General features: G+C 34.4%; 1 protein-coding gene across 1 annotated transcript; it reads left to right on the top strand.

The window, feature by feature from the left end:
- Positions 1 to 3,780: 3,780 nt before the first annotated feature.
- On the top strand, positions 3,781 to 25,289 carry LOC142631546 (embryogenesis-associated protein EMB8). Its single transcript, XM_075805758.1, has 14 exons — positions 3,781 to 4,149; positions 4,255 to 4,344; positions 5,899 to 5,960; positions 7,279 to 7,379; positions 11,995 to 12,084; positions 12,444 to 12,566; positions 19,496 to 19,573; positions 21,105 to 21,190; positions 21,937 to 21,985; positions 23,252 to 23,308; positions 23,388 to 23,518; positions 23,596 to 23,679; positions 24,360 to 24,429; positions 24,592 to 25,289. Exons 1-14 carry the CDS (start codon positions 3,881 to 3,883, stop codon positions 25,030 to 25,032), a joined length of 1,731 nt encoding a protein of 576 aa, XP_075661873.1. The 5' UTR covers positions 3,781 to 3,880; the 3' UTR covers positions 25,033 to 25,289.

Genomic DNA, 25,289 nt, shown 5'->3' with positions numbered 1-25,289 from the left:
AATATGAAATACATATGCATTTATTAAGCCCCCACCTAGTGTGCCGTCAACTCCAAAACTTCACAAAATCATATTGCCTCTCCTTAAGAATGCTAAATGCTATAAATGCTAAATTTTAATATCAAGTTTGTACAAAGCACCAAAAAGCAAGCTACAACAAACATGCTAAACTTTAAAAAAATAGAACCTGAGCTACAATGAGCTTTCATTTTTTTTTTAAATATTATTATTTTAATGTTTGTGGTGGAAAAGGTGGTTTGTGTAGTTGTTTTTTATTATTTTAATGAGTAGTTTATATTATTTTAAACGAAATGGTAAAAAAAGAAAACTTTTGATGTTGGGTGTATTGTAAAATGAGTTGGTAAAATTGAGAAAGTGGTTTTTGAGATGCTAAATGCTAAAATTTTCAAAAGTTTTGATGGCAATGCTCTTGGCCCACTAGAAAAGTCATTATTTTATCTCTGTTATCTTATTTTTTCAATACTCTCCATTCAAGATTCAACAACTTTTTTTGTTTTGTTGAAAACAAGAGTCAATTCTAATCCTTAGGTGTATTTGGATATTTAAATAATGTTGTTATTTTATTGGGTTTAAGTGTTTAACAATTAAAATAAAAAATTATTTTGAACTTTCTATGAAATATGTTCTTTCAAAGCTATTTGACTATATATATGATTTGGATATTGGATTATTTATATGAATGATGCGGTTCACCCCTCTTCCTTTGTTTTTTTTTTTTCTCAATTTTTGTTATTAATTTACATTAATGGTGTATTTTTATTTTATTTTAATTATTTGTAATAATTATAAAATATATTATTTATTTAATTAATAAACTTAGGATTCAACTAGTGATTGGTTGAACTACTAAACCAGTTAACCAATCCTTCAACCTGGTCAACTTCTGATTTAGTTTCGATAACTATGCTATTTCCTATATTGGCTATGTGTCCTTTGCATGTAATTTTGGTTAAGATTTGCATTTGGCTTTGATGGGTTTAAGAATTTATTTATTTACTTTTATTAATTGTGATTTTTTGGACAAGATTTGCATCTAGTATTGGTGTTGTTGATTTCCATTGGTTGTGTAGTTGGGCTTGAGTTCTAAACTATTTGTCGGTATTGTTGGCTAAAATGGAATTGTGAGAGAGGAGGAGAGAGTACCAGTCTTGTTGATTGTAGACTGGGCGAAGTCACTGAGAACTCTAACTTCTCTTCATCTTTGGCAACATCACCTTTTATCAATATTACATGGTCAGTTCTTGGGTTCTTATTTATTTTTATTTATAAAATCTTAGTAAAATCATTTTTTTCTTATTATTAATAATATTATTTTTGAACCGGTAAGAAATACATTATATGGGAAAAATTAATAGATATTCTAAGAACACTGGTTTAAGAAATATTTTTAGAAACTTTGAGGGTCTGTTTGGTACCCCATCCCAAACTCACATTTTTACATTTTAAACAACATTACTAGCATTTTCACACACTTTTTCACTTACACGTATTTCAAAATATTACAAAAATCTCATCTCAAACTATTCTACCAAACACCCTCTGAGTATGAAAAAAAAAAACAATTGATTTTTTTGACAACTTTTATATTTTTATCATAAGTAGTATTAAAACTTTTCTAAAATTATCAATTAACAAATGTCATTCGGCCCTCTCTTCTTGGAATTTGAATCGTAGTCTCACATTTCTCCATCCATACATTTAAGGCATGGAAATGAACCATTCAAAAAAAAAAGGAATGGAAAGAAACCATCATATATATATAAAAGAAAAAAAGAAGAAGAAGGCATGGAAAGGAACCATTTGACTCAACTTAAACCATATGATAATATCTTATAAAAAAATATTTGGTAAAAATAGAAAACTGACCCTCTAACTTTTAACGTTTTTTATTCCAGTCCTCTAATTTCAAGTTTTGTCATTTCAGTCCTCTAACTTTCAATTTTTGTCAATCCAAGCTTCCGTTAGAACTCAGTTAAGATTGCCATTAAACTCACTGTTACCTTTTTTTAATATTAATTTTGGAATTAAAAGAAAAAAATAAAAATCTATAAAAAAAGAAGAAGAAGAAGAAGAAGAAAACATTTTAAGGGGAACGTTGACTGGCGGTGGCAAAGGCCATAGAGGACAAGCTAGACGACTGGATCACCTTAACCTCGACGATCTGGAGTCGCTTAGAGAAAGGAGGCTCCAGCAGATGAAGAAGATGGCCCAGAAGCGGAGCCGTTGGATCTCCCTCGGCCATGGCGGCTAGACCGACATCTTCTCCAAGAAGGACTTCTTCTCCACCGTCAAGGCCAGCAATCACGCCATCTGCCACTTCTATCGCGAAAACTGGCCCTGCAAGGTCCTTTTCCTCTTTATCTTCTTTATTCATTCATTTAGTTGCATTTTAAGGGGAACAAGGACATTGTTCCCCTTAAAATGTTTTCTTTTTTTTTCTTTTAATTCCGAATTTTTTTTTTAAAAAAAAGAAGGGTAACGGTAATCTTAACTGAGTTCTAATAGAAACTTAGATTGAAAAAAATTGAAAGTTAGAGGACTGAAATGACAAAACTTAAAATTAGAAAACTGAAATGAAAAACCTTGAAAGTTAGAGGGTTAGTTTTGTACTTTTGTCATAATATTTTTAGAAACTTCGAATATGAAAAAAAAAAAAACAATTGATTTTTTCGACAACTTTTATATTTATCATATAAGTAGTCTTAAAACTTTTCTAAAATTATCAATTAACAAATGTCACAAGGGCCCTCTTTTCTTGGAATTTGAATTGAAGTCTCACATTTCTCCATCCATACATTTGAGGCATGGAAATGAACCATTCAAAAAAAAAAAAAAAAAGGAATGGAAAGAAACCATCACACACACACACACACAAGAAGGCATGGAAAGGAACCATTTGACTCAACTTAAACCATATGATAATATCTTTTATAAAGAATAATATTACAGTCACAAACTATTTTATAACATTTTTACTAATTGTTGATGTGATCAACCTTTTATTAGTTTTCATCTAGGCCTATTATTAATATCACTTTTTCATTTATCAATAATTATTCACCATATCAGCAGTTTGTAAAAATTTCTGTAAAATAGTTTGTATTTTTAACATTATTCAAAAAAACAAAACTATATGATATTGCTTTTAATCCTTGAAAGGCAAGCCGGAATGTACCAAATTGGGCAGCACACTATTAATCGCTTCGTTCATACGGTTGGTTCACCCCACACTTGTAACTAGTAACTTGTCCATTGGCAACCAAAGCTATAGTAATTCTAGAACCATATAAAAAGATATAATTTTTACCACAGTTATCTTATTTAATTGACTATGATTTTTTTTAACACACAAGGAGAGGGGAGAAGGTTTTAAAGAAACGGACCATAGTGCATATATAAAAGGCCTTTAAATGTTACTATTTTACTTTGGAGACTATAATTGTTTTAAATGTTACTTTAATTGGTCAAATTTACTCACAATTTGTCGTGGATAATTGTAACTAAAGTTGTAGTATTTTTTTTATGTGATCCAATAATTTTTGAGAAAATGTTATTTTCACATCAAATCTTAAGTGACAAGTAAGTTTTGATTAGTTCAACCGATAAAGTCTGTTGAATAAGAGATTTAAAATTCAATATCGGCTTATAATAAAATAAAAAAAAAATTGATTAACGTATTAATCTAATACGTACAGTGCTATACTTAGAAGTATGGTGACTTGGTGAGCATATAAGTTGACATCCCACATCTCAATTTCCAACTTCGAAACTACCGCGCTGTCTCTGGCTATCTTGGTTCCTCCTCTCCCCTCCTTACCTTACTTAACTCACATTTTCCATTTTCCATTTGATATTGGTGATGGATCGGTCACAAGTAGAAATAGAAGAGCAAGGCATGGGTGCCAATCCGTACGGTCTATTGTTGAAGGCGCTAACATTAATACCCTCTTGGCACTACTTATTGGCCTTCCTCATTCTCTCCCTTGTGTTTCTCTACAATTTCTTGGAATTCCATTTCCTCCACGACTTGTTTTCCGGATTCAGAGGCCATCCCGTTTGCTTTACTTACAACCCTTGCTCCGTCATCTACGACGGCGTCGTTTCCAAGTGCCGCGTTCTCCGTGGCCGGTACCAACTAAACTATAACTCTTTCTCCTTTCCTTTCCTTTCCTTTTATTCAATTCGCTTGGGTTTTTCTCGGGAATTCAATGGCAATGGAATCAAACAATGCAGGTATTGTGCGACGCCATGGCTATCTAGTCCTCATGTACAGACTGTTTTTCTCAATTTCAATGGGAGGCCTCCTGTTTTTAGCTACAGAAGGTGCTCATCAACTCTTTTTATTCGTTTATGTTTTTGGTTCAGCTTTTTGTAGCATAATTTTTTTTTTTTTTTGATTGTTTTATTAGGTACGGTTTTTGCGTTCTTTTTTAGTGTTTGCTTGTATAAGTATTGGACAAAACTGATCAATAAGGTACTTTAGAATTAGAAGAATACATTGGGTACCAATTAATTCAACTGATAAGTCCCTTATTCGTCGAAAAAGAGATATGAAATATGAGGTTCGAACCCGCACTACACCAAAAACAAATTGGTGTCTTAGTTTGGTCTGTAGGGCAATTATTATAGAGCAGACATCATAAGTTAAAATCCTATTGTATTATTAAAAAAGAATTAGAAGAATACATGTGGTCAACTTTAATTAGTTTTTTAAGGATTTTGGGGCTACAACTTTGTTGTTGTTGTTGTTGTTTTTTTTTTTTTTTTTTTTTTTTTTTTTGAATACTAAGTATTTTTACACACACAAGGGGAGAGAGAGGAGAAGAACTTAAAAAAATTGATTGTGGTGTATATCCAAAAAAGTCTATCTCTTGGTTACATAGCACAAGCCTAACTCTTGGATATACAACACAGATTTTAAACCTTTGAACAAGGGAAGAGTTTAATATTAGTTGAAGTCAAAATATAAATGGATACTAATTAATGCACACTACAAAATGTGAACCCACCTTTTATTCTCTTATAAAAAAAAGAGAAAAGAACCCTTTTTTTTTTTTTTTGTTGAATAAGAAAAATCTGTATAAGTAAAGCTTCTCTATGCAAAGGAGCACAAAGAAGTCATAAAGACATTTTACAACTGTTATGTGTGTTTCGTCTCATTTAATATTTGCAAACTTCCATCTCTTTTGGTATGGGGTAAGAGAGATAAATCAATTGGTTCATTAGGTGTTAAAAACTTACCATCACTTGTAGATGAGAAGCCTCTCATATTCATTGTTCTCTATCATTCCTTAAATTCTTCTCGTGCTCATCTTGAGACAGTACACTACATTTTTTATTTTTCACATTAGTAGTATGGGAACCCTGTTGCTTCCTTGATGCATTTTCTTTAATGAAATATTATCAATTTGTTTGTTTGGGTAGATAAAATTATTCCAATTACATTTTCTATGTTGCATCTGTAGTAACAGATGCGATGCTATTTGTTTCATGGATATGTTTTCTTTTGTGTCCCCCTCCTTGCTTTCTTCCCCCCCACCCCCTTTTTTAGCAATGTTTATTACACACAGCCTTTTACACACAAAGTTGTGTGTAAATTTTTTTTAAAACCGAAATCGTCACTTGAAGTCACGATTTATGTATAAAAAATTATTACACAACTTTTTGTGCAATAGCTTGTGTGCACTAGTCATTTCCCTTTTCTTTTGTTGGCTTTGGGTTAAAGTTTCCCTTTGTTTTAAAATCTTTAGGGTTTCACTTTTTGTTATATGATGTAAGCATCACAATTGGTGTATTGAATTTTGATCTGAGGTTTTATCTAACAAATATTCTCTCTCTCTCTCTCTCTCTCTCTCTCTCTCTCTCTCTCTCTCTCAGACAACTGTTTTATACTTCTGACGGTGGAACCATTGCTCTGGATTGGCTAATGAAATCTGATGGTAAATATGAAACATTCAACTTTAAGTTAGTGACTTTGATAGTTTGATTATCTATGTATACATATGCACATGTGCATGCATAGTAGGTTTGGTACTTGTTTTATGTGATTAAATGTCTCAAGTTGGGAAGCATATGCATAATTCCTATATATTCAGATTTTGCATCTCATTAACAATCTATCTTTTGGAGAAAAAAACATGTATTTTTTTTTCTTTTCTTTATTTTAGATTACTTTACGTCTTCAGAATACAACCTGCTTTATTATTAATCTGTCCAGTCTTTTATGGTTCTTTTATTTGTGTATGTGTTTTGATATTTCATGATATTATTACCTGATACTGGGAGGTATTATTCCTTTCTTGGGCAATGAATTCCATTTCCATTTTATATTTGGAAAGCCATTTGTTTGTGGACTGGTGCAAGCATTTCTAGGTATCATCTTTATCTTTTTTTTCTTGGCTAGGTTTATATTATTAAGAGGTCAGACCTTGGTGCGATGGCAAATGCCTTCCACCAAAAGTGACAAGTTGCAGGTTGGAGTTTGGGAATTAGCCTCTCCAACAAAAATTAGTGGTAAGATTGCATTCCAATCACCTTTCCTAGACTCCACAAAAGTGGGTGCTTTGTGTATTGGGTACGACCTTTTAAGTTTATATTATTAACATGGTTGCAAGATAATGTTATTGCTGAATGGTGGTCCTTATTTTGAGCATTTGGATCCTTTAATCAATAAAAGTAATTATTATATAATTCCAATATAGTCAAAGCTTTTGATTCAGTGAATGATACAAATCTTTTGAATCAAGAGGTGCCAGAAGGTTGCTAAATAATATATAATTAATCTATATGATGATGATGCATGGACCATGGAGGTCTGTACTATACAGTTGTAATAGTTACATTTCAGCATTACATCAATCTGTAACCTTTATATAGGAAGGACATGTCAACTTTGAAATTTATACTGCATTTATTGAGTTCTCTGTTGCTGTGTGCGTTTCCTCCCCCCCCCCCCCCCCCTGGGCGCCCCAAAAGATGAATTTACATTCTGTACACTCTTGCTTTCTATTGTTGATTTATGGATAATTGCTTGGTTATATTTTTAATTCTTAGCTGTATTTTCTATCATTCCTACAATTAACATATCCAAAGTAACTGGTACATTCTTGTCGGCTTAGATAACTAGCTGTTAGGGCATGTTCACTTTTTTTTTTTGCAACATTCTGATCTTGTGTGGTGTTACAACACTCATGACTTACGTTAATGATATGGTAAACCTTTATAGTTTTCTGATTCAGGTATTGAATTATTTTACAGTTTCAGGAGGTGCTTTACACATGAATAGTTCTATTTCTAGAGATGAAACTACTCCTATCATGGTAGTGGTTCCTGGATTAACAAGTGATTCATCGTCAGCTGTAAGTTCTGTATTTACTCCTCCACTCTTGTTTGTAATTACGCACTCCAAGTGCTTACCAATGTTACTCTGGTCCTTTTAGTATAGGAATACAATTTTTCATATCAACTTGTTTGATTTGGTATGCTCCATATGGAATTACTGAATCGACATTAATTACAAGCTACAGTAGATGGATTATTGCATTGGAAACCAGTGAAAGTTATTATTATGGGAGCTTGATATTCCTGCTGAAGTTTGGTGATCTTGGGTGATGAATCTTAGTAGGCGAAACTACAATGTCAATCCCTTAAGTTTACCTAGCGAGCGCTTTTGGTCCCTGAAGTTTCAAGTGCTATTGGTCCCTAAAGTTTAAAAAATGAGCATTATTGATCCTTCTATTAACTTCCGTTAGTATTCTTACCTATGTGGCTAACGGAGCAATAAAGTGGCATTATTTAAGTGACATGGTAGTTTTTTAATATTAAAAAATTAAATGCATATCCTAACAAAATAGCCAACTCAGTAGAACTGACCAGTTACCTAAAGAGTCCCAAAACCCCTGTACGCCAGCCACCGTCCCCTTCCTCAGTCTGACCACCAACGGCGCCACCATCCCCAACAAGACTTCCAAAGATCAGGATGTGAACACCACGTCCTCGAATCTCTTGGCTATATGCAACAACAAGAAGAAATTTTGCACTTACATCACCACAAAATGAAGCAAATTTTGCTTGAAAAGTAATAAAAAGACTTAAGATATTGACACTACACTATTGCTTCAAATTTGACATACCCCCCACAGTTTAAGCTTTTTAAATTCAACTTTGAACATTAACTTGATACCGTATAACTAAAAGAAAAATAAAATAAAATAAAGACCCACACTAGTAATAACTTAAAACTAAGATTCGATGACCCACACACCCCATGGCATTTTACTTCAAAGTTTGAATGGAGACCCACACTAGAAATAACAAATCAATGTCAAGATGAAATTTTTACGAGAAAATTCCATAGCATCCTGGAACTTTTGGAGGACCTCCAATTTGTTGGGGATAGTGGCACCATGGGTGGCTGGGCAGAATACAGGGACAGCGGATGGCAGGGCAAGAGAGGTCTTATTGGGACTCTTTTAGGTGACTGGTCAGTTTGGGTGAGTTGGCCTTTTAATGAGATATGCATTTAATTTTTTAATATTAAATTACTGCCACATCACTTAAAAAATGTTACGTCATTGTCTCATTAGCCACGTAAGCAAAAATGCTAACAAAAGTCAACAGAAAAACTAATAATGCTCATTTTTCAAACTTTAGGGACCAATAGCGCTCGTGAAACTTTAGGGATTAAAAGCACTTATTAGGTAAACCTCAGGGACCAACATTGTATTTTCGCCAATCTTAGTACCCCACTATAAATTTCAGCTCACTATCTCAATTAGTGAAAAAACTCAAACTACTTGCTCAGTTTGTTAGGAGTTAGTTAGACGTTGCACATGTAACACATTGAGCACATGTGGAAATTCATTCAAGCAGGTCTAATTAGTTAGTTGGGCATGAGCCAATAGGAGTGACACATGTAATAGCCAATGAGAATGAGGCAAGATGTGTGTAAAAAAGGCATTGTAATCATGTGAAGTCATATAATGAAGATCAAGGTATTGTTTCCTTCTTGTTTCTCTAATTCTCTCTAAAGGCTCATTCTTTTGCTTATCTCAAATTCTTATGGAGTTTGCATCTTAAAACATCAAAATAACCCTAAACTTAAGACATAATTGAAACTCTAATTATTTTGAAGTTCAAACACCCAAACCCTAGCACTCTTGATTCAAGAAACCACTTGAAACCTCAAGATTATCCTAACCCCAAACCAATTGTCTATCATCCTACCTAAGTTTGATTACTTAGGATAATGTAGGTGTGATTACCTAGTGTTTTATCTTTCTTTATTTCACTTTCCATTAGTTGTTTTAATACCAAATAGCCATCAAACATATTCAAGATCCAATATTTTCTTTACCTAAACCCGTAAACATCAAACCTTATTCAAGAGCGCTTCAAGACCTCATCTATAAATCTAATTTAGTGTTGAATTCCTAAAGATCCTACATCAAAATTAGTATCAGAGCTTATTAAGGCTTCTGTCACACATCACACATCTGATTTTTTTCAATTTCCATTAAGATTGGCTTGATTTTACAGGTTTTGGGGCTCAAAATGGATGCATCAAAGAAGAGTTTAAGGGAAATAAAGATGAAATCATTCTAACATCATATACACCATTAAATTAATATATATTTTTTTGGTTAAAGAACACAAACTTATGCTTTAAGAGGACTTGGTCTCCTAGTTACTTGTCAATCAAGTCTTAAAAACTTAAGCCCCATGCGACATGGATCCACTTCAGGCTCATATTACTTGACTCACTTTAGTTTGGGCTTCTTTTAGTCATTAAATCAGGACAGTTTTTCAATAGTTGAAAGTCATGAGTTTTAAAATGGAAATAAAAGTAGCTAGTTTGCGGGTAAGTAGATACTTAGTTATGGAAGTTGATGGATAACTAGTATGTTTGGTAAATACCATTTAGTGGACCAAGACATGGTGTGTAATCCTAGTATGTTTGGTGGACTGTAAGTTAAAGATCACATTTAACTAAGCCTAATTAGGGAATTGGTCACATGTTTTCCCATACTTCAACCCAATAACATTTGCCTACAACTACTTCACTCCACATAACACCAAAGCCACATGTTCAAGCTTATGAAAAACAATGCATTGAGGACAACTTACTTATCAAAAAAAAAAATGCATTGAGGACAACTTAGATCTAGTGTAGATCAGATATGAATTTGCCAAACATGTCATCTTTCAAGAAAATTGACTCTTAGTATATGTTTGGATTCAGCTAATTGTGTCTGCGCATTTCACGTTTGGCGTTTCCTCTTTTTTTTTTTTGCACCCATTTGAGGAGACATAGAGCACTATTTAGTGGGTCCCGTGCACTGTTCACGAGACCCACATGTACTTTATTCAGAAAAAAAAAATTTTAAAATGGGTCTCACGACACTATTCACACATTTAAAAATTATTCTACTACAGTATTTTCAGTTTTCAGCAAAATAAGCTGTATCTAAACAGACATTTTTAAGAAGAAGTTTCAATAATAAAATAAGAAAAAGGTGATAGGATTTAAGTTGGAGCATTCGAATATCAATTGCTACACTAAAAGAGCTCAAGAAAAATTTTAGATATGAAATTTCATAAAATAGATAAGACAACAGTACCAACAATGGACTACTAGGCTATGGGCTATACAGGGCCTTGTAAAATACGAAAAGCATAATAAATCAATAAAACAATAAAATAACATAGATAAATAAAAGAAATAGAGGGCCTTTTCTCCGCGGGCTTAACTTTTCCTACTTCAGAAAAGCATCAAAGTCTGTTGGGATCTGTTCTCAAGTTATATCAAGTTTGTAGTTAGGGATGACATGTAGGTTTGATTAGATTTGTGGTTTTGGTGATTCTTTCTTTTTTTGTTTTGGGATTCGTACTAAATAATATCCCAAGTGCCGAGGGGGGGGGGGGAGATAACCCAAAGGACAAAACTTAGGTGTAATACTAAGGTGCTGTTCCCTAGGTTTCTCTCTTAAGATTCAGCTATGTGACTTTTTTCTCATTGGATGAAAGTGTATTTTTAGTTAAGTACAGCCACATGACTGAATCTTAAGAGGGAAAATCTAAGTAACAACACTTAAGTACTGTACCTAAATTTTGCCCTAACCCAAATACAAGGAATTTAAAAAATGAGTGGTTCCAAGAAGAAAATGGAGAGGCAAAGGGGGAAGAAATGCAACATCAACTCATTAAGTTTAGAAACTCAATAAAATTTTACATTTATAAATATATAGATAGAGATGGGTTCAAGTTACACCTGGTATGCCATTTAATTAAGTGAAAAACAATAAATAAGGAGAGAGAGAGAGAGAGAGAGAGAGAGAGAGATAATGCTAGTATTAATTACGAATGAGATGGAAAGTAATAACATTTAATGGTATTTTTTTAGCTATTAGATCTCTTATAAATCTATAGTGTAAAAAATGTGTAACTTTACAAAATATATATATATATATATATATATATATATATATATATATATATATATATATATATATATATATAGACACACACACATAAATCTAACAATGAGCCTGATGAGCGAAAATCAAAAGAATGATGAACTAAAGGACAGTTTAAAAAAAGCCTTCTTTGGTTATTGGTAAGGAGGCTTCTGTTGCCTCATATTTGGGCATATTAGAGGAGGGGTAGTTTGGTATTGGAACCCTAGGTTTGTTTGGAAATTGAGATCATTTGCTGAATTTTCTGATTTGTATTCAATTTACCCATTGCAAAGAAAGCATCAGATATATCCCAAACAAATCTCATAACCAAAATGAAAGGTGAAAGTGAAGAAAGGATACTAATGCTTTTCTTCTTGTCAATAATTCGGGATTAAATCTACTTTGCCTTAAATATGCTCGGTATTCTTTTTATTTTGAGCTTTCATCATGTTAAAGGAGTTTGTTTATATGAGGATTGTTTAATATTGTTGACCTTGCTTTACGATACCTATTGCAGTACTTAAAGCATCTTGCCTTCAATACAGCGAAACATGGCTGGAATGTAGTTATTAGCAATCACCGAGGGTTGGGTGGTGTTTCAATAACTGTGAGTTTTTCTTTTCTCTTCTTTCTCGCCCCTTTTATCTGAAATCAGTGCTTTTTTTTTTCTTGTAAATATATAAATATAATTTTTGGGTTCTAAAATCTGCATACTTGGTGTTTACGAGTTGCTCTCTTCTGATGAAAGTGTTGCACACCTCTAAAAAAGGAAACAGATAAAGAGAATTTTTCATATATGCATATTTTATGTATCTTTGATTATGCATCAACTGACTCTCAGCTTGTCATATATTTTTCTGGTCAGTGTCAACCTAGCTTTGAGAAGCTGATTGTTTTGTTTTTATGTCTGTAAAAGCCTTTCACAATGTTTAACCTTATTTGCTTTTTCTATCACCATTTTTACAGTCTGATTGCTTTTATAATGCTGGATGGACGGAGGATCTACGTGTGGTTATTAATCATCTCCATAAAGAATACCCTAAGGCTCCTTTATTAGCTGTTGGAACTAGCATTGGTGCCAATATTCTGGTATCTTACTTGAATGTGCTATAATTATTTTAAGCTTATTTAAATATACACTATGAATGTTCCATTTGAAACCTTTTCTCCTTTTTCTATTTTTTTCCTGTAAAACTTAAAAGTATATTTAGATATTGTTAATTGTAACATCTTAGAACAGTTTGATCAGGGTTGAGAGAAGCTAGTGTCATCAATTTTATTAATCTTCTCTAATTCATATTGAGGTCAAGTCCCTTGAGCTAAGGTTAGAGGGGGCATTGTCAAGAGGTGAGAGGGTGAGATGGTTTGTGCAGGCAGTGAGAAGTTATCTTCAATTGTCTCAGAGAAATTTAAAGAAGTCTTGGCATCATGCATTCAATTGTCTCTGGAGGTGAGAGGTGGGATGGTTTGTGCAGGCAGTGAGAAGCCAATTTCATTTTAATTTATTTTTAACTATCAGAGGCAATTATGTAATTTTCCCGTTTCTAGACATGGATTGTATTATTTATTGTTTGGGTCTTATTTTGGGGTTTGATTATGTCATTGGGTTTTGTTTGTGAGTTTAGTTATTTAGTTTGGGCATGGTTATCAAAGCCCAAGGAGTCCAAGTCCTATCAGGGTTATACAGATTTAGTCATCTATTTATATAAATGTAATGCTTTCTTTCAATAGTGTATACTTTCTAAATTTTTCAATAGTTATAAAGTTTTGTTAAGGTTTGTTTTAAGCTTCAAAGATGAATACAAACGGACATACATCTCAGTAGTTACAAAGCTTTGTTAAGGTTTGTTTTAAGCTTCAAAGATGAATACAAACGGACATACATCTCAGTAGTTACAAAGCTTTGTTAAGCTTTTTTATGTTTTAAATAACCGGTATTTTGAAGACTCTGAAAGGACCGTAGTTGATGAAAACCTTTGAGTTGAGAAGAGCCTAAATGCTTCATTCATTATACTTATTAAAAAAAAAAACCAATAGCTTCAAATAGAAGAGTTCTGGCCAAGTATTTTGGTGGGAAGCTTCTACAAAATCCTAGTGATGTTGGCCAAATGGTTGAAGAGGTTGTGGGAAAGCTAATTTTTAGATCACAAAATGCATTTGTGTACTGGGAGAGTGGGAGGTGCTTTCTGTATTTGATTTTTAATGAATTTTCTTATTTACTTTTTAAAAAAAAAAAATTTGAGGTGGGGAGGCAGATTTTAGGTTCAGTGCTGATAGTGAACATATGTTTGGATAACAGAATACAAAAAGATTCCAGCGTTTAAACTGTACTCCTGAATTGCTTTCAGGCCAATTACTTTGGTGGAAACTGTACTCCTGAATTGTTGTTGTAAAAAGTAACCGTTGATGCAAATTTTGTTACTTATCCTAAAAAAAAAATATTAATCTTCTCTTGACATGAGAATGTATAAAAATTTTTCCTTCATCTATTTTCAATCTCCTTTTCTGAGGCTTGCTGTCAACTCTTGCTTCATGTATTGGCATTGGTATTACACAGAGGAGAAAATAATTCAAGGGGTAGCAATGGAGGAGCCCCTGTCTGTGCAACCTTTGACCGTGGCCAATCCTGATGTCCATTTGGAGGTTGAGGGTGCTTCCACTAATCTGTCACCTTGGGTTCTTAGCTGAATTAAAGCGTTTAGGAAATCTGTGGGGACTTCCTTGGAAGGTTTTGAAGTGGAAATTACTGGGTTGTTTTTTAGCCTTAAGAGGCCAAGAAGAAATTTGTTGTGCAGGGAGAGAGATCTCAGAAAAAAGGTAACAAACTGGGTGTCAAAGGCAGTAGGGAATTAAAGAGTTTGCTAAGCTCTTGGAATTTTGAGAAGGTGACGTAGGACAAGGGGGAACAAGGTAATCCGATTTAGAACTGTTGGGGCAGATCTGGTATTACCTTTGTTTTGCAAATCTGGTATTACCTCTGTTTTGAGGGCTTAGGGTTAGGTTTTGGTATGAAATTGGCTAGGAAATAAGTGGGATAATAGGGTTTCCAAAGGGGACAAGAATTAGTAGGGTTTGGGGATGAAACAAAGGAAAACAATCAAGGTTTGGGTGGCTGTTCCTGTGCTGTGAACGGTGATCTGTGAACAGTAAACGTGAATAGTAAAATTAAAGAAAATAGATAAATTCTAGGAATCACACCTAGACTTTCTAAGCATCACACCTAGGGTTTCTCAGCATCACACCTCGGAGAAGGTTGCATCACACAAACCATAAAAGAAAGCTTCATAACTCTTAAATCCTGAAAACATTCATTAATAATCAACTCAATAGAAAGTATCACAACTCTTTAAATAGAAGACTAATACATAATCTTAGTTGAACTAGGATTTCTCAAAACCCTAATAAGACTTGGACTTGGACTCCTTGAGCTTTACTACTAAACCCAAACTAAATAACCAAGCTTATAATAAAACTAATATAATAAAACTAAAGTAAGAACCAATAGACTATAAGCATAGCCCATTATAGAATCTTAATAAATTACAAAATTACCCTTGATACATAAAATCAAATAAGATATATGAAATTTGTCTTCTCACTGCCTCCTGCATCAGAAGGACTCTGCTATGTCAAGTAGTGTAGTTAGGGATCGAGATTTAGTGGTGCCTCAATGAATTTAAAAATAGTCTCTTGGAATGTTAGGGGGCTAAATGATAGAGACGAAAGACTCTGGGTTCGGAATATGATTAGAAGCTGGGGTGCTGATCTTATTTGTCTTCAGGAAACAAAAATGTTCATATCCAGAAGAGAGATACGAAGCTTGTGAGGTTGCCAGCATGTAGATCGGCTTTATTTGGGCTCAATTAGTGCTTCTGGGGGGTCGTGGTGATGTGGGATAGAAGGACTATGGAAAAAGTTGATGAAGCGGTGAGTCGATTTTCTGTTTCATGTAAATTAAAAAATGTAGAGGATTAGTTTGAATGAGCTTTTACTAGTATTTATGGTCCAAACTCTGATCTCGATCGACGATTGCTTTGGGAGGAGCTGGCTGGATTCGTAGTTGGTCGAGTGTGCCTTGGTGCTTTGGTGGTGATTTTAATGTAGGGAGATTTCCACCAGAGCGCTCTAGTTCAAGTCCCTTCACATCTACTATGACTGATTCTTCAGATTTTATTTCTGAACAAGGTCTTATAGATTTGTCTTTGGAAGGGGGTACATTTGCTTGGTCTAATTCTAGAGAGGTGGCTTTGAGTTCTAGGCTTGATAAGTTTGTACTATCTTCAGATTGGGAAGAACATTTTCCGAATATTCATCAAAGACGACTCCAAAGGTTGCTTTCAGATCGCTTCCCAATCCTTGTAGAAGGGGGAAATTTTTAGAGGGATAGTCGGCCATTCCGGTTTGAGAACATGTGATTAAAGACAGATGGTTTTGTGGACAGAGTGAGATCTTGGTGGGAATCCTACACATTTCGAGGCTCTCCTAGCTTTCGGGTTTCAAGCAAACTGAAAGTTTTGAAGTAGGATTTAAAGAAATGGAATGAGGAAGAATTTGGGAATGTGGAAAATTGGATGAGCAAGTTATGGAAAGATCTAAACGATTTGGATTTGATTGCAGATTGTTCGAGAATGAAGGGCAAAGACCAATCCTTGATGAAGTGGAATTTTCTAGGATTTCCGGAGAAGATGCAGTTTGGTTGGACAGACCCTTTGAAGAAGAGGAGGTTTATGGTGTTATCAAAGATTGCAATGGTGACAAATCTTCGGGGCCAGATTGTTTCTCAATGGCTTTCTTTCAGTCTTGTTGGGATTTTTTAAAGCAGGAAATTATGGAGCTCTTTGGCAACTTCCATTCCCAGGCTGTTTTTGAGAAAAGCCTTAATGTTACCTTCCTAGCTCTTATTCAAAAGAAGGTTAATGTTGTTACCGTGAGAGATTTTAGATCTATTAGCCTTGTGGGTGCTATTTAAAAAATCCTATCCAAGGTGCTAGCTAATAGGCTAAAAAGGGTTATTTCTGGGATTATTTTTGAGACCCAAAATGCCTTTGTGTTGAAGAGGCAAATCTTGGACTCTGTTTTAATTGCTAATGAATGCTTGGATAGTAGACTGAAGGCAGGAGTTCTAGGTGTTTTATGTAAATTGGATGTGGAGAAAACATTTGATCATGTGAGTTAGGACTTTCTCATGCATATGTTACAGTGATGTGGGTTCTCTGAGCAGTGGAGGAAGTGGATTTTGTTCTGAATTTCTAGGGTGAAATTTTTCGTTTTGATCAATGGTTGCCCTAAAGATTTCTTTGAGAGTTCTAGGGGATTGCGTGAAGGTGATCCACTCTCCCCGCTTTTATTTGTTGTTGTTATGGAAGCTTTAAGCCGGTTATTAGATGGGGTTGTTCTTGCTAGTTATATCTCAGGATTCACTGTGGGTCCTAGATCTCATACCCCCTTAATGGTGTCTCTTCTTCTTTTTGTGGACGACACTCTAATTTACTGTGATGCTTTACCTAGTCAGATTACTAAATTGAGAGACATCTTATCTTCATTTGAGGTTGTGTCAGGTTTGCATATTAATCTGGCTAAATCCGAATTGGTTCTGGATGGTGATGTGTTAAATATGGGTGAGCTGGGGGCCTTGTTAGGGTGGAGGCAATCCTCACTGCCAATGACCTATTTGAGACTTCTGTTGGGAGCTAAATTAAAGGATAGGACAATCTGGAACCCTATTCTTGAAAAAATGGAGCGAAGATTAGCAAGTTGGAAGCGTTTGTATTTATCAAAAGGTGGTAAGCTTACTTTACTTAAAAGCACTCTCTTAACCTTGCCTACTTATTACCTATTTCTCTTTCCTATCCTGGTGGATATTGCAAATCGCATTGAGAAACTCCAACGGGATTTTTTATGGGGTGTTGTTGATGAGTCCCATAAATTCAATCTGGTCAATTGGATCCAAGTGTGTAGCCCCTTGACGTCTGGTGGGTTGGGTGTGCGGAATTTGAGAAAATTTAACCAAGCTCTCCTTAGTAAATGGCTGTGGAGGTATGGTATAGAGACTAGCCACCTTTGGCGGTAGGTTGTCGAGATCAAGTATGGGAATATCTGGAGGGGGTGGTGTACAAAAGAAGTAACAGTTGCTTATGGTGTTAGTCTGTGGAGAACTAGAAGACAAGGCTGGCTAGCTTTCTTTAAATCCGTCATCTTCAAAGTTGGCAATGGTAATAGAATTTTACTTTGGCATCACTTGTGGTGTGGGGGTTGTACTTTTTGGATGTACAAAAGAAGTAACAACTGCTTATGGTGTTAGTCTATGGAGAACTATAAGACAAGGCTGGCTAGCTTTCTTTAAATCCATCATCTTCAAAGTTGGCAATGGTAATAGAATTTAACTTTGGCATCACTTGTGGTGTGGGGGTTGTACTCTTCGGGAGGCATTTCCAGAACTATACAACTTTAGTTGTAACAAGGATTCTTATCTTGCAGATATCATGTCTTTTCCTAATTAGAGGCTTCATTGGGATCTTTGATTCTATAGAGAGCCCCAAGATTGGGAGATGGAACAATTTGATATTTTTTGGAATCTTATACACTCTTTGACTTTTACTGGTGTGGAGCATGACAAACTTTGGTGGAAGTCGACAAAGAATAAGGGCTTTAAGGTTAGTGAGTACTACTTATCCCTCTTCTTGATCCCTGACAACCTTTTTCCGTGGAAACTTGTGTGGCACTCAAAGATCCCTCCTAGAGTTGCTTTCTTTTCTTGGATTGCCGCCTTAGGCAAGATTTTGACCCTTGATAGACTGTGGAATAAGTGTGTCCCTCCTCGTCATGGATTGGTGTTATATGTGTAAAAGAAGCGGGGAATCGGTAAACCATATTCTTCTTCATTGTCCCATTGCTTTTGAGCTATGGTCTATGGTTTGGAGCCTTTTTGGTGTGATTTGGGTGATGCCTCAAAGTGTTGCAGACTTATTTGCATCTTGGCAGGGTCTGTTCGGTAGACAGCGCAATATAGACCTATGGCGCGCTGTCCCACATCATGCGTTATGGTGTCTTTGGCGGAAAAGGAACAATAGATGCTTCGAGGGAACGGAATGGTTGATTCTTGAGATTAAATCTCTCCTCCTCCACTCTTTGTTTGCTTGGTGTTCTGCTTTCTCTTCTTTTTCTTGCTCGAATCTTTTTGTAGTGCTTGATCATTGTAATGTTCGATCTTGATGTAACACTTTCCATGTACACTCCCGGTGTACCGGGGTCTTTTGATTTATGAAATTTCGTTATTTATCAAAAAAAAAAAAAAATTTCTTTTCCATGTAGAGTTTTTGTCACATGCTTTTTCACTTTCTTATAGAAATAATTGATACCTAATGTTTTTACGAAGTATTTCTCTGAAATTGGCACCCACGTTTACTCTTGCTTTGTTCTCTTTTCTTTACTTCTAGAGGGTCCAAGATAGTGCTAGATAATCAAAGTAGAAAAGGATCTCCTACTTTACTCTTCTACCAAGTTATTTTACACCCATTGCTTTGGCACTCCAGCTCTCTAGTGGGCCCTTTCTTATGTTTTAGGTTGATCAGGTGGATGGTGGGTGCCTCTGATCTTCCCATGTCCTTAAGGGAGAATAATCTGTTTAGCAATACCTGTTCATTGAGAGTCATAGTTGTTTTCTTCTTTTCTTACTTTATCCGTGAAATAAGAAAGTACTACATTCTTGATTGGTCATTTATACTTTTTGCAAGCTGAACTGCTCGCTACAATATGGAATTGAATTGCTTTTTATTTTAAATAACAATAGAGTTTTGTCTATTAAACATTGTTTGTTGTTTTGATGAATTGTTTTAATTTCTTTATGTGGCACTGTCTGCTTCAAGGTTGCTAATATTGATTTGTAATAGACAACATGCTGCATAGCCACTCTTGGAAACTGTATACCATTGGAAGCATTAGTTTGAGCCAAATTTTATTATATACTTCTGACATTCTACTTTTAAGGTTAAATCCTTTAATTTGATACTTGTTTGCAGGTAAAATATCTTGGGGAGGATGGAGAGAATGTTCCTGTTGCTGGTGCTGTGGCTATATGCTCTCCTTGGGACCTTTTGGTTAGTGTTTTACTTAAAATGACTGTCACTGACATTAATTTTACATTACAAGTGGTACCAATACTTTTATGTTAGAGATCTCTCATGTCTACACCATGTACTTGACAGTTGTCATGAATCAAACTCTTTCTCCCCTTCCATTGAGTAAAACATTATCCTGTTCTTCAGTTTTTTCCCTACTATAATCTCTCAACAGGTTATGCTTTTATGTGACACACTTCTCTTTGCCCATCTCCACAGTAATAAATAAAATGGCCAACAAGAACAATAGAGTAGAGTGCAATTGGTATGGAGTCCAAAGTTTTTCTTCTTCGTTTCCCTTTCCTCCTTTTGTGTGCGTGCGTCTTGTAGGATCCTAGATGATGGCTTTAGTGACTGCACACTTATTCTTGGAGGAAAAACATTCTAAGGTGTGCTAGCCACAGACTCAGTTATTGACAATTCAATCTTCAGGCTAACAATTTCAAACGTGTTACCGGATGTAAATGTTATTTTAGGTAGGGTCATTGGACAAGAGCTCTTGTACTCTTGGATATATATATATATATATATATATATATATATATATATATATATATGTATCAATCAAGAATCTTACGGCAGCTAATTTATATGATGATGCTGGTCAGTAGGGAGGAACCTAGATCTGTGTGTAAATGTTATTTTAAGTAGGGTCATTGGACAACAGTGCTTGTACTCTTGGATATATATCAATCAAGAATCTCACTGCAGCTAATTTATATGATGATGCTGGTTAGTAGGGAGGACCCTAGATCTGTTTATATGGGGAAAAAAAAAAGAAAAAGAAAGAAGCAACCTAGGATAATTAAGCATCCAGTTTGTTTCATAGTGGCAATCTTCAAGGAGCATTTCCAAATTGTCTGATGATGCTGGTTAGTAGCAAGGAACCTAGGATAAGTAACCATCCAGTTTGATTCATAGTGGCGATCTTCAAGGAGCATTTCCAAATTGTCTCCATGGCACCTATGTTGATTATGGTGTGATTACTACTTACCTAAAAGCTGTGTAATTGAAACCATCAATAGTGCTAACAGTAGTGGGTGAGTTACATAGCTTTTTATCTGAGGATGTAATATCCTCAGTGACAAAACATCTGGCTTTTAGTTAAAAGGCTTATATTGGAAAACTTTCCAATAAAAAATCATACCTTGGTTTGACCAAGTGAGATGCATGGATTGAGGCAGATTTTCAAAAATGATTTACTTCTATGGATTTTAAGGAAATTCACAACCTCATGTGGTAAATTGTATATCCCAAGCAAGAAAGACCACAGACCAAAATTTGGTTATGGGATAGCTTTTCTATCCATCTGTTTGATTGGTTTGTGTGTGTGTGTGTGTGGTTTTTTTTTTTGTTAAGGTGTATTGATTGGATTATTATTTGGTCAAATCAGCTACAGTAAAATTTGCAGTCAATGACTTTGACAAAGAACTTGAAATTATATATTTGATTTTGTCAGTTAATTCTTTATTAACTAACTCGATGCTATATCCTTTTCCCTCCTTTATAGATTGGTGACAGATTTATATGCCGCAGGCTGGTGCAAAAGCTTTACGATAGAGCTCTTACTATTGGCCTTCAAGGTTATGCACAATTGTATGTCTCTGCTAACTATTTATTGTGTATGCACTACAAAATCTAAACAGTTGGGTTTGGATGGTAAACTCTAGAGTTTTTTACTTTACACATCCACCCACAGGCATATATAGATAGGGTCCAGTTCAAGTGAAACCTACAATAATAGCAAAAGCCTTAGTCCCAAAATTTGGGGTTGGCTATGGATCCTCAACAAACTAGTTAGGGTCCAGTTCAAATGAAACCCGCTGTAACTTTTTATTTATGTTACCACACTTAATTAATTTTTATTGGATTAATATTTTGAGACTCCCATCATTGAATTTACACGTATTCTTTGTTGTGTTATTATTAACACACATGCCAAATTTTATATTTATAAGATGTTATTTACTATTCTATTTATAAACTCATATTTTATGCATAATTTAAAGTACAATAAAATGTTAAATTTAAAATTTTAATAGATGAGATAGTTATTGATCTTTGATCATCTTGATATTTTGCACATGGAGAGTTTAAAGAGACAATGCAATCTAATAGTGGATTTGTCAAAAGATACATCCAAATCCAATAGAAATTTATTAAATGTTTAACATTGATAAAAATTACGCTAGAAGTAACTTGAACCTAAGCCCCCCACACACGTGTGGGTTGAATATAACCTATATATATATATATATATAAGATTTGATGTCACTAGTAATGGTATCTGTTTGTTATTTGCTGCTGGATTTCATATGAGAAATTCTAACTGTTCCATGCAGACACCAGCCTCTCTATTCTCGTCTTGCTAACTGGGAAGGCATAAAAAAGGTTGACTTTGTCTCTTTCTGATAAGATTTAACTTGTTTATGTATTGGACTGCATCAGCATTTTTGTGAACATAAGAAGTCAAAGAACAACTTATAGTAGTTGATGCTATATTTAGGCACTGTTGGAGATGAACTTCATATTTTTCAATTTTCCTTTCCTTTGAACTTGAAAATTTTCTTTTTTTTCGTTCCCTCATGGGCATACGGATGCTAAATTTTTTTTTTTTAGTTTTTTTATTTAATTTTTTATTTTATGAGAGTTCCATAAATATTCAAGACTTATGTCCTTGGTAAAACTAGAAATGCATACCATGCAGGAAAAAAGTTATTAGACATTTTTTTGCTAGCAAGTTATTAGACCTAGAAAATGCAGATTCCCCTTCTTATATTTTCTTTTATAGGTATGTTAATATGTGACACAGAATTATTCATGATCCAACCAAGTTAATTCCCATATGTGACATGTGAGACTGATAACATGACACTTTCCTTGGTACACAGATATTGTTTGAGTTACTCTTGGAATTTACAATTATCATTGCTCATAATAAGAATGTGAAAAGTCAATCACTTTTGACCACATTTCAGGTTGCTCCCATGGATATTGTCATGCTTTAATCATGTGTAATATCTACAGGTGGAAAGAAAGTTACAAAAGTATTGTGCAAATTGCAATTTGCAAAACACATGAGTTTGCATCTTAGAGATATATATTTCAAAATTTTCTTTTCTTTCTCTTAGAAGTTTAAGGTGAAATAGATAAACTAAATAAGAAACATGAATTCATCACTGAAAATTGACCTTGATGATAATTAGGTTTGTTGGTTCATAGTTTCAATTTTCACCTCTTTTACAGTCTCATATAATTACAGCTTCACATCTTATGTATTAGACTACTCGTTGCCTTGATGGAAAATGTAATTTTTGTATTGTTGATGAAATTTACGAATAAAATCTGTTTTACTCCAAGTCAAAGTTCGAAATCAAGACAGCAATTTTGGAAATATGTAACCAGCCTGTTTTTGTAACTTCAATTTTACATCTTTGTTTCAACATTTCTGCTGTTGCATTTCTAATGTTGTAAGCATAATACTTATCTAATGCTATATCTTCCTTTAAGATTTAACTACCATACTTTACATGAAGGGAAAGTACGCACATGATGTTTCCTGTAGATAGGCATTAAATGTTCTGTCTTGCATATACCTGTTATGTATCCTGTTTCAACTAATGTTTCTTTTTTGGGTGATCTCTTGTTCATGAAAAGTCACGTTCTATTCGAGATTTTGACTGCCATGCGACCTGCCTTGTTGGAAAATTTGAGGTACTTAGGCCTGAAATAATCATCTATCTTTTCTTGTTTACTTTCTTTTATGACCAAAGGAATCACCTTGCTTTCTCAGACTGTGGATACATACTACAGGCGCTGTAGTAGTGCTAGTTATGTGGGAAATGTGTCAATACCACTACTCTGTATCAGTGCCTTGGATGATCCAGTCTGTACAAGGGAAGCTATCCCTTGGGATGAATGCAGGTGAATGTGCTCTTGTTGTATCTCTGAGTGCTTTATAATACTGTCATTCCCTTGTTCTAAAACTTATTCTTTAACAGGGCAAACAAAAATATTGTGTTGGCTACCACAAAGCATGGAGGACATCTAGGATTCTTTGAAGGAATAACTGCATCTGGCCTCTGGTAATTATTTTTATTGATGTTACTAGGATATTACATTAATATTTTTCAGAACATTTAGTTAATATCCAATAGTATAGTAGCAGTCCACTTGATATAGTATAGTAGCAGTTCACATGATATTGTATATTAGTAGTCCACATGATAAATTTTTGAGCCTCATAAAGCTCAGATTGCTATTTGTGTTAAGAGATTGGTCCTGATGTCAAATGGGTTGCTTCACTAGGTGCGATGGTGTGCATGAAGGTTTTATGGGTCCAAAGAATCTTGAACTGGCCCCATTATTGATTCCAAAGATTCAGTTTATTCACCTTAAAATATGATCAGTATCATCTCAAAACAGCTTATGTGTATATTTAGGTTGCCAACACAAAACCACTAGCTTTGACTATGTTTTGCTTAGGTGTTTAGAATTTTTCATTGCTCCAAGCTTGTAGGCAAACCTTTTTTTTTTTTTTGCCATATTTATTTGGTAGGGTTTACATGATGATGTAGGTTGTGTTGGATATTAGGGAGAGTCTAGGTGTGGTCTGTTGTAATGAGATTTCAATCACGCTTAGTTAATTTTTTGTGTGATTGTTGTTGCATCAAACTTTTGATGGTTTTTTCCAATGTCATTCTCTAAGCAGCCGGAATGGGTATGGATTTTTTTTAACTGAATTGTTTGCTAATTTTTCTTGCAGGTGGGTAAGAGCAACTGTGGAATTTCTTGATGTTCTACACTCTAGCCCATATATGCATGTACAAAAGAAGGTGAAATATATGTTGGATGATCCTTAATTTTTTTTTTTAAACTATTGGTATTAAGGCACATAATCTTCAAGAATTCATCAAAATAAGTTCTTCTCTTTCTTCCAAATGCGATTTACTGGCCATATATGCTCATGAAATTTCTTTATTCTTATGTGCTTGTAGATGCAGAATTCTGGTCCACATTCAGCATTGGACTCCACAATTGATCAGGGTCCCTATGTAAATATTGCAGAAGATGGACTGGTGGCTGCAATGTGCAATGAGCAAAATAAAGATGACTCAATAGAGGAAATATCTGAACTGCAAAACATTCATTATGAAAAAGATAATAAAATGGTTTCTGATGCAAAACAAGATGAGCGCACCACAAAAGCAAAGGATGATGCTTTCCCGGTCATAGCAGACACCACCAAACATGCCACTAGTGTCCAGGATGTCAAGCCACTTCATGCAATTTCTCCTTTCCAAAGATGCTTTGATCTGCTATCTCGACAGAATAGGTGTTCCATATGGTTGCTTGCTTACATTGCCATTATAACAAGTTGGCCATTGGTAGGCTCAGCTGTCAGCATTGTCTTTAAAAAGAAGCTCAGATATGTCTAACCTGCTGCTTTTTTCAGAAAACATTCTGTTAAATGATCATTGTATTCTGTACATGTTTTTATCATTTGCTGTAATTCTGAAATTGGCATTATCCTACCAAGTTACATTTCCATACTAATTGTCTATGAAATCTCAATAATTCCTCAATCAATCCCAGTGAGTGAAGAGGCTGGACAATGAACAGAACAATCAAACTTTTTTTTCTTGGAACTTAGTTTTTCTAAGAGAATAAAATAATTTGTGAACTTTTATGATAC

This window comes from Castanea sativa, chromosome 1 (assembly GCF_040712315.1).
Source record: "Castanea sativa cultivar Marrone di Chiusa Pesio chromosome 1, ASM4071231v1".
Taxonomy (NCBI): Eukaryota; Viridiplantae; Streptophyta; class Magnoliopsida; order Fagales; family Fagaceae; genus Castanea; species Castanea sativa.
The sequence above is the reverse complement of the archived record's forward strand: the minus strand, read 5'-3'. Positions and strand labels throughout refer to the sequence as shown.